Source organism: Seriola lalandi, unplaced genomic scaffold, assembly GCF_002814215.2.
Source record: "Seriola lalandi dorsalis isolate HSWRI2012SDOR001 ecotype SW California unplaced genomic scaffold, Sedor1 jcf7180002054875, whole genome shotgun sequence".
Classification (NCBI taxonomy): Eukaryota; Metazoa; Chordata; class Actinopteri; order Carangiformes; family Carangidae; genus Seriola; species Seriola lalandi.
The window spans coordinates 332,370-346,520 of NW_019525428.1; the positions used below are offsets into that span (position 1 = coordinate 332,370).

At 41.2% G+C, this 14,151-nt stretch overlaps 1 protein-coding gene across 7 annotated transcripts in view; it reads left to right on the plus strand.

Annotated features, from left to right (window-relative positions):
- The window catches only part of phldb1b (pleckstrin homology-like domain, family B, member 1b), a 111,821-nt gene extending 98,246 nt beyond the window's left edge, over window positions 1-13,575 (plus strand). For 6 of the 7 annotated variants that reach the window (XM_087179872.1, XM_087179873.1, XM_087179876.1 and 3 more), the window contains 7 exons: window positions 62-106; window positions 1,675-2,017; window positions 4,339-4,429; window positions 5,514-5,660; window positions 5,913-6,132; window positions 8,010-8,095; window positions 9,763-13,575. In XM_087179872.1, coding sequence (XP_087035998.1) covers window positions 62-106; window positions 1,675-2,017; window positions 4,339-4,429; window positions 5,514-5,660; window positions 5,913-6,132; window positions 8,010-8,095; window positions 9,763-9,903 — 1,073 coding nt within the window. In that variant the 3' untranslated portion in view covers window positions 9,904-13,575. The remainder of the gene's footprint in view (window positions 1-61; window positions 107-1,674; window positions 2,018-4,338; window positions 4,430-5,513; window positions 5,661-5,912; window positions 6,133-8,009; window positions 8,096-9,762) is intronic. The other variant, XM_087179875.1, reaches the window with a different exon arrangement.
- The last annotated feature ends 576 nt before the right edge of the window (window positions 13,576-14,151 follow it).

Genomic DNA, 14,151 nt, shown 5'->3' on the forward strand with positions numbered 1-14,151 from the left:
GGTTTTCCTCACGTCTGTCTTTGTCTGTGAATTTGTCTCCTCCCGTGCTGCTGCACCACAGAGCCCCTGACCTCCAGACACAACCCCGTAGAGGAAAGCTCAGCAGGTAGATGGATCGCTGTGTCCAGGAGTTACCTTCGTTCTGTTCAGCGGGATTCATCCTGGTTTTTGTTGTTTGTTTTTTGTGTTGTTTGTTTTTTGTTTTTCCATCTACTGTCTCTCCATTCAGGATCTGAAATTAACTGGGTCAACAAACAAAAACAGCTGAGAATAATCTCCCGTTCAGCTTCCTGTTTTAGTTCATCATTCAGATAAATAAGGGTGGAGAACCATGTGGCTAGTTAATAAATTTAGCGTTTTCCTTACAATAAGGGAAAAAACTAAAGGTACCTCTATCTTAACTGCAATATATGAAGAAAAGTAACCCATCCCAAGAAGAGTGTGCTGCGATCAGGAGACACCTTAATGATGAGGAATTGATTTTACGTCACAGATTTGACCGGCAGTCCGTCTTTAACTAAACTTTTTAAGAGATTCTGTGCAACACCCTTAAGTAGCTCCCTCAGCAAAGGAGAAAAGAAACCGTAATTATAAAACTTCAGGTGCTTGGGGCCGGTTGCACAAAACGAAAGTCTGAGTTAAGGTTATGTTAAGATTTACACTTAGTATTTAAGGTTTTCTCCTTATCTTAGTCTTATACTTAAGGAATCACTTAAAGTTACCGAGTTTAAATGCTGGATGGAAACAAATCGACGGTCTCCATGGAAACAAGATGGTACTGCTGTAAAGTCTCTTTCACTGCCGTAAATGCCTTAGACTTTTCCTTAACAAAGAAAACCTAATGGAGAGTCTGTGCCACACCCAGAAGTAACTCCCTCAGCTAAGGAGAAATTTAACCTCAAGTGTCACACTTGAGGTGTTTTGTGCCGCCGGCCCCAGAGACTGTATGTACCTAAAAGAATAAATCAAGTCCTATCAGAGAGAGAAAGCCTGGCAGGTTACTTCTGTTGATTTATCCATCAAAGGCAGCATTTACCAGAACTTGACACTTGGCGGTTGTTAATTTCAGACCCTGTCTTCACCTCACGCTTCTCTCCTCATCATCCCTCTCTTCATCTCTGGTGTGTGTCATTAACTCTTCTCCCCCAAAAGATTTCTTTTCATCTTTTCTTTTATCTGTAACATCGAACTCTCTTTTCTTCTCCCATCAATCTTCCATGAATGTTCCTGCTAGCGGAGAATAAATCTTGCATGTTCAGTGTTGAGCTCCTGGGCACCTCTCTCCAGATGTATATGCCCGGTATCAGGTGCACAGCAGCATGGATTTGAAATGTGAGAAGTTAGACGGATACCTGTGCTTAACTTTGGCTCCAACTTGGCGGTGGTGGGACTTTTATCTTTGAGCTTGTGATTCTGAGAGAGCACATACTTGTATGTGTGGTGCATGGTTCGTGGTCCTGCAGTTTGTGGGCTGGTGCTGGTTCTATCAGGACTTCAGTTTTAGATGCTTGGGACGAGCTCCTCTACAGACGGCCTGCTGGTTTCTGTAGAAACAGATGGACCTCTGCTGACTTGGTGTCGGTGTTGCTTGCAGGGTTTAAGTTCAGTCGTTGAACCATCAGATCAAAATCAGAGCAGATCCACTGATCAGATCCCCCCCCCCCCTCCCTCCAGGTCAGCAGGTGATTGAAGAACAGCGTCGTCGTCTGGCCGAGCTCAAACAGAGAGCGGCGGCGGAGGCTCAGTGCCAGTGGGAGGCGCTCCACGGCTCTCAGACCCACCTCATGACTGTGTCCTCCTCGTCGCCCTCCTACTCCCCCATCATGGCCTACAGCCCCACACTGAGCCACAGCTCTATGGGCCCCCCTCCCATGGTTCACCACTCCATCCTGCACCACCAGCCCCCGTCAGCCGGAGAGCAGCCGTACGACACTCTGAGCCTGGAGAGCTCCGACAGCATGGACACCAGCGTGTCCACGGGGAACAACTCGGCCTGCTCGCCAGACAACATGTCCAGGTACGACAGAGGGGGCTAAATCGTTAACATCCTTTGACAACATGGATCTGATTTAATCTGTGATGTGTGATAGAATTGATCAGTGCTACTCAGTGAATAGAAGAATAAGTTGGAGAGTAAAGGTGCCAATCGTCCTCGGATAAAAACAGCAGCTGAACGTTGACTCTAACGGTTTATGTCGGGATCAACGTTGTTCTGTTGTTCCTTCGTTTCATATTTTCAGTTTCTCATCTGTTATTGTTACTAAAGCAAATGTCAGAACTAGAGCTAAAAACATTCATCGATTAGATCAGTGGTTCTCAAACTATTTCATTTCATTTAGGACTCTTAAACTGACACAAATTAGATAAGATTTTTGCTTCCAGATGTTTTATTACAGAAAGCCATGAACAAAAGAGTCACATTCTGTCATTGTGTCACTTATGGATGGAAATATAGTGAAAATACACTATTCCCCTTTTGCCGAAGACGCCCAGGAACCTCCTAAAGACCCCACCTTGATTAGAGCAGATTTTTTTTTTTATAACTGATTAATAATTTAAATAATTCTTTTTTAGCAGAGATGCCAAAAAAAAAAAAAAACATCCAGCTTCTCACGTGTGAATATTTTCTGGTTTTCTTTAACTTCTCTGACAGTGAAGATTGAGGTGACTTCATTTGTGCCTGTAGGTAAATAACATTTAACACACAGCACAGACAACATCACGTGCACAGGGTAAATTAATATAAATAAAATGATTAAATAAACGTTGCTTCTACGACTTATTCATATGAGTGATGTCTGCTGGATCGAAGATCTTTATACCGTGTTGTTCTGCACTTTGGGATCATGAAGCTTCATCCAGAAGGAAGTTCACTGCGTCATTTAAAATCTCTCTATCTAGTAACTGTCCGAAACGCTGGGTTAAAGGCTGTGACTCACCAATCAGCCTACGGGAGCATTTAACAGAGTTCCTGCTCTTTAAAGGCAGATTTCCAAGATGAAATCCATTCAGTAAAAACACAGTAGAATAAGATCATCATGGTCTTTTCACAGTTTCCTCAGACACAACAACCACTGATGCTCCTTTCTGCACACGGCTTCACAAAGTTTCCTCTAAGTTCAGTTTCATGTGAAGCCGTTGAAGCGTTTGAAGATGTTGCCTCGTTCTGATCTCTGATTGAGGAAACTACTAAGAGAGAAAATGAGCATCGTATTAATTACAAATATTCATTAGTGGCAGCTGCAGCCACAAGAGCAGATTCCACAACAGCTAATTTGACTGAGCAGCTTCGGTCCAAACAGATCACTACTCACATCAAGCTACTGAACGCACACACACACACACACACACACACACACACACACACTGCTCTACCCCAGTTAAAGTCTTTATCCACAGGTCGGTTAATTTGGAGACCATCTGTTCACGTCACTGTGCTGTGGTAGAACAACTGTTCTAACACAGCAGGTTCTCAGCAGCACCCGTTCTTCTTTTCTCTTTTACAGTCCCAAGAGCCAAATTCCAAAAACTATTAGAGCTGCTACTTTTTTTTATTTTATTTTACTTTTTAAGAGACGACTTTAATGCAGAGAAAAGGAGGGAGGGAGGGAGGAGATGTAGAGAGGTAAAGTTTATGACCCAAGTTTTGTCCGAGACTCCGGCTGTCTGACAGCAGTGAATCAGACACTCAGGCTTTGGTCATGAATTTTTAATGAATCCGTTCTGAACAAAAGAGGTAAATATTCACCCTCTCTAATCGATCTCATGTCGTTATGAGCTGTGAGGAAATATATGACATATTAACAAAGCTTCAGAGCTGTAGGACCTGTCATTAAAAAGCTTCCACGTTATAGTGAGAATGAAGCAGTTGAGACGTCGTCGTGTGGCTGAGTCTGTATTTCATCATATTTCCACACGTTGATCCTCACAGCACAATAACATCAATTTTTTAAAGCATTTACCTGCTGGAAGCGAAAACAGCAGCCGCACAAACAACTTTATAACTCTGAGAGGAGGACCGGACTGACGGGAGCAAACCAACACATCAGTCCAGTGTTGGTTTCCCTCCTAAGATCTGGTCCAATCAGTGTCCGTCCCAGTGGATCCATGTCACACAGTTGAACAATATTAAACTGGATTTTGGTTCGAAGCTTCAAATTTAAAGCTTTAATGTGACTTTTCATTCGATTTTTTTCAATAAAGTCAGTATTTTGTAATTATGTAATAGTTCAATGTAGAGGTTGTTGCTCAGGATGTGAAATAGTGAACATTTACCATCAGTTTGAAGACGCAGACGAACATCATGTGGTGACTGTGTGTCGCTGTGTTTGACTTTAGTGTCGGAGGAGTGGACTCGCTGAAGATCGAGGAGATGGAGAAGATGCTGAAGGAGGCGCAGCTGGAGAAAGCCAGACTCATCGAATCACGGGTGAGACACGACGATCTGAACGATTGATCTGAATCCATACGTTGTGACTGATGATGATGCTTCCTGCAGCGTCTCTGCCAATAGTTCTGAACTCAGCGTAAAAGTAAAGGTTCATGACGAGAAGTCGGTTCTTTGATTCAGTATTATTGGAAGCAGATGTCAAGAAGTTTAGAGAATAAAGACGATACGATCAATTTCCTGCTCTGAAACCTTTTCCCCCACATTCCTCATCCTCTTTTAGCTTCCATCCATTGACTTTTCCTTTTCAGTTGTTCCACTCTTTGTTTACGGCTCCTTTTTACAACTTAAATCTACCGTGCCAGAAATATAAACGCAACACTTTTTGCTTTTGCTCCGATTTTTTCATGAGTTGAAATTAAACACAAAAGGTTTATTTCTCTCAAGTTCTGTTTACAAATGTGTTTAAAGTGCGCATTCCTCCGTGCAGTTTTATTTTAAATAAAAACATTTATTAGGTACTAAACTGTGAATTTCACACGGCCTGGGCTACAGATGTGCACTTACAGAGTTGATCAGGTTGTTGATTCTCGGCTCACTCCTCTTCAATGGCTGCGAAGTTGCTGGATATTTGCAGGAAGTGGATCAAGCTGTCGTACATGCAGATCCAGAGCGTCCCAAACATGCTCAGTGGGTGATGTCAGGGGACGACGCAGGCCATGATGAATGACACGACAATGGGCCTCAGGATCTCCTCACAGTTTATATATGTGTGTGTGTGTGTGTGTGTGTGTCTTTTGTTTATCGAAACAATCTTTTATTTCAACTCATGAAAAAGAGTAAAAAGTGTTACATTTATATTTTTGAGTATATTTTCCCCCTGTCTTTTTTTAATGTCTGTATACTGTAGATGTGTGATGGCAGTTTAACCCAAACCTTTCTGTGTAAATAATCGTCCACGGCGATGGAGCTGCACGGTGGCCGGCAGCGTGAGCTCATAAATGTATGAATGCACGGCCGAGTCCTGAGTGAGAGAGAGAGAGGGAAAAAAAAAAAGAGCTCGCCTGCTCTGCAAACTCCATCCACAGATCAAAAAAATATTTAATGAAAGCCCTCTCTCCTCCAGGAACGAGAGAGCCTGGCTCGCCGTCAGATGCTGGAGGAGGAGAGGAGGAGGAGGGAGGAGGCGGAGAAAAGACTGCAGGATGAAACTTTCCACCGGCAGCAGCTCGTGGAGAAAGAGGTCAAGATGAGGGCCAAGAACTTCTCTCAGGTCAGTGAAATGAGACGTAATTGAGTCGGCATGCTAGAAAGCTGTGAAATTACTCCGCCTGCCTGAAAACATGACGAGCTTCTACCTGAGGGCAGAAACCTTATATATGGAATATTTTGTGCCAGTATTCAATGCGGTTACAGACAAGATTTCAATATTTCTTGTATTTAGAGTCTAAAAAATATCATGAATGTTGATATTGATCATGTCACTGATTAACCTCCTGTGTCTGATCGCCGTGTCTCGATCCAGGCTCGTCCTATGACTCGCTACCTGCCCATCAGGAAGGAGGAGTTCGACCTGCGCTCTCACGTGGAGTCGTCAGGCCACAGCGTGGACACCTGCTACCACATCATCATCACCGAGAAGATGTGCAAGGGCTACCTGGTCAAGATGGGAGGCAAGATCAAGTCCTGGAAGAAACGCTGGTTCGTCTTCGACCGCCTCAAGAGGACCCTCTCCTACTACGTTGGTGAGCAGAGCCTCAGAGTGGGCAGATACTCAGACTCCCTCCATCAGGCTAATGATAATGATATTGAGCCATTTGACAGATGAGTCAGACTCTGTGGCTACACTTGCTCAGGATTTTATTTTGAAACTCACGAGCCTAGCAACATTAAGGCTACAAACAACCCATAATGCAACACACTCTACATGCACCGTGTAACATAACAACACTGCAGACGACAGCCAATCACAACGATCTCTAAAAGTCTCAACATGGTGACTCTCACAAAAATAGTATTTATAGTATTGTATTAAATTTAGTAGCAGAGGAAGTATTCAGATGCTTTTCAAAGTAAAAGAAACAATACTACAATAACAACAAGAAAAAAGTGCTGCATTGGAAACGTGAAAGTATCAGCGGAGCTCAAGTATTAAAAGTAAAAGTAATAATAAAATGTTCCTATGAGTTTTTATTATATTATATATTTTATTATTGGCTTGTTAATAGTGTAAACAGCATTGTGTTGTTACAGTTGGTCGAGACTCTGGAGCTGATTTTAACCACTGAGGATCTTCTGGAGTATTTTAATCTACAACACTGCATCATATTATATAAACTCATCATTTGTTTTATGTGTAAAATCTTAATTTGCGACGTAACTGTCGCTGTCAGAGAAATGCAGTGGAGTCAAAAGTTAAAGTATGAAGTAGCACGAAATGGAAATATTAAAGTAAAGTATAAGTTACTTAAAATTTTTACTGAATTAATTTATTTCAGTAAATCTAATTAGTCTCATCCCAGCTGTGACGACATCTGACTGTAAGGTGATGAGGTGACGTTCCTGCAGGTCAGTAGATTTAGAAATGCAGCAGCAGGCGGAGGAAAAACATTACAGCAGCTACAGTACATGGAAACGTCAGAGTTTGAAATGAGTGAAACATTTAACATGTAAAGTGGCAGAAATCTGAGTGACAGCCGAACAGGCGTCCTCCAGACCTTGAGCATGTGTAGTACGTGGCGTGCGCGGCGGTGTAATTTGATCCCCCGCCGCGAGCTCTGGGACACTTGTTTGCTGTCAGGCCTTTGAAGTCGTCACAAGGTTCCGCTTAAAGCTGCTTGAAGCGAAGCGGGTTGAAAGCGAGCCGGGCTGAGGAGGCGCTCTGAGATTACTTCAGCAGTACTTAAAATGCGCGCAGCGCGGCGCTCTCTGAGGACGCTGATTGAGATGCATCTCTTGCCCTTGTCTCTGACCTTGAACGATGAGCAAATGAGACGAGCATAAGTCATGAGCGCCGCTAATTCACGTTAATCAACCCGAACCGAGACGCGCAGAGTTTCGGGAGTTTAGATGCAGCCGAACGAGATGCACGTGCAGGGCTATTTGAATGCTAAAGAGGTCATTAGGAGATAATAGCTGCGTATTAAAAGGAAAGTGTTATTCCTCGAAATGAAGCAGTGCGTTTCTACCTACTACTCTTAAGTTGGCTTGTGGAGTGTTTGTGCCTGGAGGTAGAGAGGGGTGTTGAGTTCCCCACCGGTTCCTACTGCAGTTCTGCAGTGGCTGATGAAACAAACTGCAATGATGTACCAGAGTAGCGTAAGAATGCAGTCAAGTCTGAAAATACAATGAGAGCACCATTGGTTTAAAAACAGAGAAAAAGTGCTGTGCTTGTCTTTTTCCATCCATCATCACAAACCACAAACCGCTCATGATCAAAGTTTGATTTTTTTTTATTTAGATTTTTTAATGACCGTATCTCTTCCCCCCCCCCCCCCGTCGATGTTCACGGTGACATGGAGGGTTTTCTGCGCTTCCGCTTTTTTCAAGCCAAGAAAGAAGTGTTGTTGTTGTCAACACGTTTCAGTCTTTGACCAAACCCACGTTCTTTTCCTTCCCACAGACAAACACGAGACCAAACTGAAGGGTGTGATCTACTTCCAGGCGATAGAGGAGGTCTATTACGATCACCTCCGCAGTGCCACCAAGGTACACGTCTGAAAATCATCATTTCCTCTTTCTCACTTATTTCACACTTGGTTTATTTTCCTCTTTTATTTAAAACTTGTTTTTTTTATTGCGCTCTCTGTGGTTTTTGCTTCTTTTCTCCTTCTCTGTGCTTTTTGTTTTGGCCGCCTGCTGCTGTCACAGAAGGGATTTTTCAACTTGAATATGACCAGTGTATGTATCCATGCTTTCTGTTCTCCCACCCCACTGATCCCTGTGTGTCCCGACTGTTTGCTGATGATGCATGGAAACCTGAAATAAGCAGAACGTTCACTGGTTTGATTCGTGCTGGTTTGGAACTTGAATTGCTAATCCCGCTTGATCCCTCCGTCTGTCCCAGTGATCCCAGTGTAAACCAGTGGAGTGGAGTTTCCTTATTCATATGCCTCCACTGTAACAGATCTGTGTTTTTAAGAAGAGTTCATGTTTGAATGAAATAATCTGATGTAGGAAAATCCAGGTGAGGACGACGCTTGCTCACTTTTTGACCAGATTTCTGTTCGTCTGTCTGACGCGTCACTTTGTTTCTCCAACATGAAGCTGAGAGATGCTGCTGCCTCCTCATCTGAAGTGTGTGTGTGTGTGTGTGTGTGTGTGTGTGTGTGTGTGTGTGTGTGTGTGTGTGTGTGTGTGTGTGGTAATGCGTCGCGCTCTGACTAACTGTGTGGCTCTGATCAACTCTGGGACTTTGATTTTACTTGTCACTTCCATTGCCACATTACAGAGAGAGAAACTTGAAAGTCTGCTGCACTTAGTTCAGACGGAGGAAAAGTGACGAACGTGTTTGAGGATGAAATAAATTTTCCACTTGTCTGGTCGGGTGTTTTTCCAAAAACACAACAACAACTTCAGCTGCGCCTTTTGTTTCCTAAGATGTTAACCACAAACGATACAACAAGACAACTATAGACACATTTTACACATCAATATAGACGAGACTGAGCGTTTATTCTTGATTATTGGTTCAAATTTTTGTTCCTATTGTACAATCTGAACAAAGATGTGTCATTTTTATTTGTATTAATTTAGTAAAAAGGTTAAAAATTAATTTTTTGTGGAGTTTACAGAATATTTTTCATCCAGATGTTTTTAAAGTTGCTTTAATTTCTGAATATTTTTGGCCACTTGGGGGCAGCGCAACAAGCTGAGAGCACAAACCAAAGTTTTTATGGATGTTAATGGTCAGTCAGTCACAACAGTGAAGTCACAGACCAGAACTACAGATGCTGAAGATGTTTGTTGGGGGGAAAATTTTGTGTTGGTTCGTCACTTTGAGCAACGTCTTTCATTTGATTGATTTTGTTTATAAAAATATTGATCACTGCAGCTTTAATATTCTACAGAGGAGAAGTTATTAACAACATGTTTTTTTCAAAGATTGGCAGTTTTTATTCACTTCTTTGTTAATTTTTCTTTAATTTATTTTTAGAATAGTCTGGTGTTAGGGAAGAACAGCTTTTAAAACAGAGTTTATTCCATTGAAAACCAACAGGCTGATACTGCAGTTATTACCACGAGTGGACGACTCCTGAAGGTTTCCCCATTGAAACCACTGTAGTTTCAGTCACTACACAGTAATATTCAGTGGTTTTTAATTCACTGTTTTAACGCTTTAATACTGTTTGTTTTAATACTTCTCCCTCCCTCAGAGCCCCAACCCCTCGCTGACCTTCTGCGTGAAGACCCACGACCGGCTCTACTACATGGTGGCCCCCTCAGCCGAGGCCATGAGGATCTGGATGGACGTCATCGTCACGGGAGCGGAGGGATACACACAGTTCATGAACTGAGAGCGAGAGAGCGGAGGTGATGAGCTAATAGTTTCGGCAGGGACTCTCCCATCACAGACTCTGTAGGCCCTTCTTCCTGTTTCCAGTCCACCGCAGACACCACGCCTTGTTTTTATTCATTTTTAATCTCACCTTTTGATTTTTCTGTGTCGACGTTCACCTCCGCGTTTTCTACGTGATTCTGTTTGGATTTAAAAAGGGAGCCCGTGAAGGACACACACACACACACACACACACACACACACACACACACACACACACACACACTCTATTGTATATAAACCAAAATGTAAACCGGTCAGAGACTTTTAAAAAGCCTTTCTATATTGCCAAATGGAGATCTTGTAGTTGCTGATTGAACCTTTTGTATTATTTGTTTCCCTTCTTTCTTTTCTTTTGTTTTTGTTTTGTTTTGTTTTTTTACTCATGGAGAAATTTGCCAAATGACATAATGCCAATGTTTTTCTTTGAGTGTTCATCATGACTATGCTCAGTTCAGACAGAGAGACTCTAAACGAATTGTTTTAGAAATATATTTGAAAGAATCTTATTCACTATGTTGTAAAAATGTATGAGATATAACAGAAATCAGTGAGTGAGCAGAGACTGGAGATGAGTCCACCACATTTAAATCACTTCATCCTCCACGTCCACAGTGGTCACGTCACCTCAGTGCTGCTCTTAGACAGAAGATTAACACTAAATATAAGTGCAAATCATGTGCAGAATATTCAGCTTCATCCCAGTCATATCACTTCCCTTAGGTTTAATCAGAGTAATTGGAGGTATTTTGTTAGACAACAGCTCAGGAGTTCATTCTGCAGTTCGCTCTATGGTTTGTCCAGTATACAGATTGGGAAGCCTCTGCTGATATTAGCATTAAAGCTGCTAATGAGTATCATATCCTGCTGTATTGAGAATATTTCAATAATTAATATGCTTCACTAAACCCAGAACAATGACTGAATTTTCAGGCTCAGCACACTTTGGAGGAATAGTTTGATATTTTAGGATACGCAGGTTGGTTATTTCCTTTCTAAAGGCACAAGATGATTAGCTTAGCTTAGCACAAAGATTGGAAGCAAGTTGTGGTTTATCGTGGACTCTTTATGCTAAGCTAAGCTAACAGTCTCCTTGCTTTAGCTGCTTTCATGCCAAAAGTTTGATAAGAAACAGCGATACCACTCTTGTATCTGTATATGCTAATATCAAGCTAAAGCCATTAGCGGATTAGCTTAGCCTAGCACAAAGATTGCAAGCAAAGGGAAACAAGCTAGCCTGGCTCTGTCTGAACGCTAAAATAAAAGAAAAAAAAAAGAAGACAAGTTGCGGCTTATCATGGAGTCTTTATCCTACGCTAAGCTAACAGTCTCCTTGCTCTAGCTTATTTTATCTAAGCTCTGCTTTGTGTCAGAAGTTTGGTAAGATGTTTGATACCACTCTCCTATCTGTATGCTAAATATGAAGCTAAAGCCAGCAGCTGGTTAGCTTAGTACAAAGACTGGAAGTAAAGGGAAACGGCTAGCCTGGTTCTTTACTAAAACTCACCAGGTAACATGTTATATGTTGCCTCTATAGTTGGTAAGCAGACTTTTTCTCACAAGAAAGTAAAAAAGCATGATTGACAAAATCAAAGTCACTTCTTTTACTTTGAAGGTGGATTTTTCTCTTTTGGTGGGATCCATGTACTTCCTGTTTTTGTGCTAAGCTAGGCTAAACATGCCTTTAATCTCTTTCACTGGATCATAGCCGAGGCTGATTCCCCCGAAAAACCCTGTATATTGGTTGAACCATAGCTGCCACATTCTCTGTGTACTTGTGAACATGTTGAAGAGGAATATCTCATCTGTCATCATTTTGCCACCTCAAGGTGCAAACTGCATGTCTACATGTGCACACACACACACACACACACACAAACACACACACTCACTCACGTAAACTAAAGAAGCTTGACTGTTTGCCAAGTAGCCTTTAGCTAACTGGATGATGCGACTACACAGCTGGGAAGCAGCCATCATCACTGCCAGCCTACAGGAACCACGATTAGAGGGCGCTACAGAGACCAGGACCACGCAGGATCAACAATACGGACTAATGCAAATCCAGAACTGTGCCTTGACTATGTGTTGTTATTGATGCTGTGTTTGTGAGTCCAGCACAGCCTCGCTGGAAGGCTACAATCATACAAATGCGTTTTAATGCATTTCTGAGCTGTAATGCAGTATGTGGACAGATTCAGACTTTATGATGGAGGTATCCGCCTGTAGCATCATTACAGGCAGATACCAGAGGCTCTGATTACACTGGGGATCAACTAGTTCACATTTACAAAACTCTGAATGTACAAAATCATATCGGTCCATTTATGTTGTTAAATGTTGCAGTTTAATTGATCATAATCATTAGGAGTGCTAATTATCTCTTGAGGAGCAAAAGACTACAAATTAATAGAAATAAGATAACAGGTAATAGAAAGATGTGGGCATTTCAAGTGTAGTATTTAGTGTTTGTGACCAAAGACTAAAAGTCTTGGCCTAATATTTTGTACATTCAGTCGTGTAACTTAGTTTGCCAACTTTTAATTTACAATAGACTGTTAACTGTATGAATTCAGACTGAAATTTCAAAACAAGGGCACGGAAAAGAAAAAAAAAAGGATAATTTTTGGTAGAAAATCGAATCTTTTGCCTTAAAAACAAAACAAAAAAAATCTTTTAATTTGCTGCCACGTCATTAATTCAGACACACTTTACTTCCTGCTTTGAATCCCCACTGTGAGCTGAGGCCTGATAAAGAAAACACTCGTATCTTCAGCTTTAACAGACTCTAACCGACCGGGGCTTCGCCTGGTCTTCGTCGTCGTGTTGATTGTCACATTGTGAATCTATTGATCGGCCGGTTTGTAGTCAATGCGTCCCTGGATGCTGTTTTCTGTGTTTGTGGAAGCAGAGGACTGACAGACTGTGATTTCTATGGAGCATGTGGAACTGTTGTTGATATAGTTTCATGTGTTGGTACAGTAACTTTAATTTATGATTGTGGTGCCTGAGATAGTGACATGTTTACTTCTAAAACATTAAGTAGGAGATCAGTGAAAAGACTTTAATATATTCTGCCCCCCTCCCTCCTCCTCCTTGCCTTTTTAACATGTGCAAACCAAACTATTCAACACTGGCAAGGCTGTTAAATCATGTCTGTTGATAGTAGATGGTATAAACATTACTGTTGTTATCAATGTTGAAAGGAAACTAAATAAACTGTAGAGGATGCCTGAATGAAAAAATAATATTACTATTGAGATGAAACAGTATTGTATGAAAATAAGTACAGTTTTTACTTATTTTTGTCATTTTAGAAATTTTATTGTCAGTCAGTTACATTTTAAAATTGTATGGTAGTGATGTATCGATCTACCTTTTTTATTACTGGTACAGCAGAACACACAGAATAACTCACCTAGCACTCACGTGACTGTACTTATTTTTTTCTAGAAAGTAGTTCCTGTTTCAATCACACACACACACACACACACAAACTTACACTTACACACACACTCTGAATCAATACTCGGACCATACTGTGTTATTGGTACCCTGTACGTCTCATGCGTCACTTTCAGGTATGAATAATATGGATTTTGTCAAATCTATTAAAAACAAAACTGTTACAGAGCGTCGTCTGTGTTTCTTGAATTCAGAAGGATCCAGTGATGAGGAGAGAGACCGTAGAGTGGATGACTTTTTGTGCCTTTCAATACTATGACTTTTTTATGCCTTACTATATTATGACTTTTTAATACCTTACTATACTATGACTTTTTTATGCCTTACTACACTGTGATATTTTTATGCCTTACTATACTATGACTTTTTTATGACTTTTTATGCCTTACTATCTATGACTTTTTATGCCTTACTATACTATGACTTTTTTATGACTTTTTATGCCTTACTATACTATGACTTTTTATGACTTTTTATGCCTTACTATGACATTTTTATGAGTTTTTACACTTTACTATACTTACAAAAGAAAAGGTATGATTTGTTTTTAGCAAAGCGACTCTTGCCTTAAAAACAACAAAAAAATGAACTACTTTTTATTCACTGGCAAATCATTAATTCAGAACCACTTTATTTCCTGCTTTGAATCCCCACTGTGAGCCGATGCCGGATGAAGAAAACTTCAGCTTTAACAGACTTTAACCGACCGGGGAGTCGACTTGTCTTCGTCGTCATGTTGATA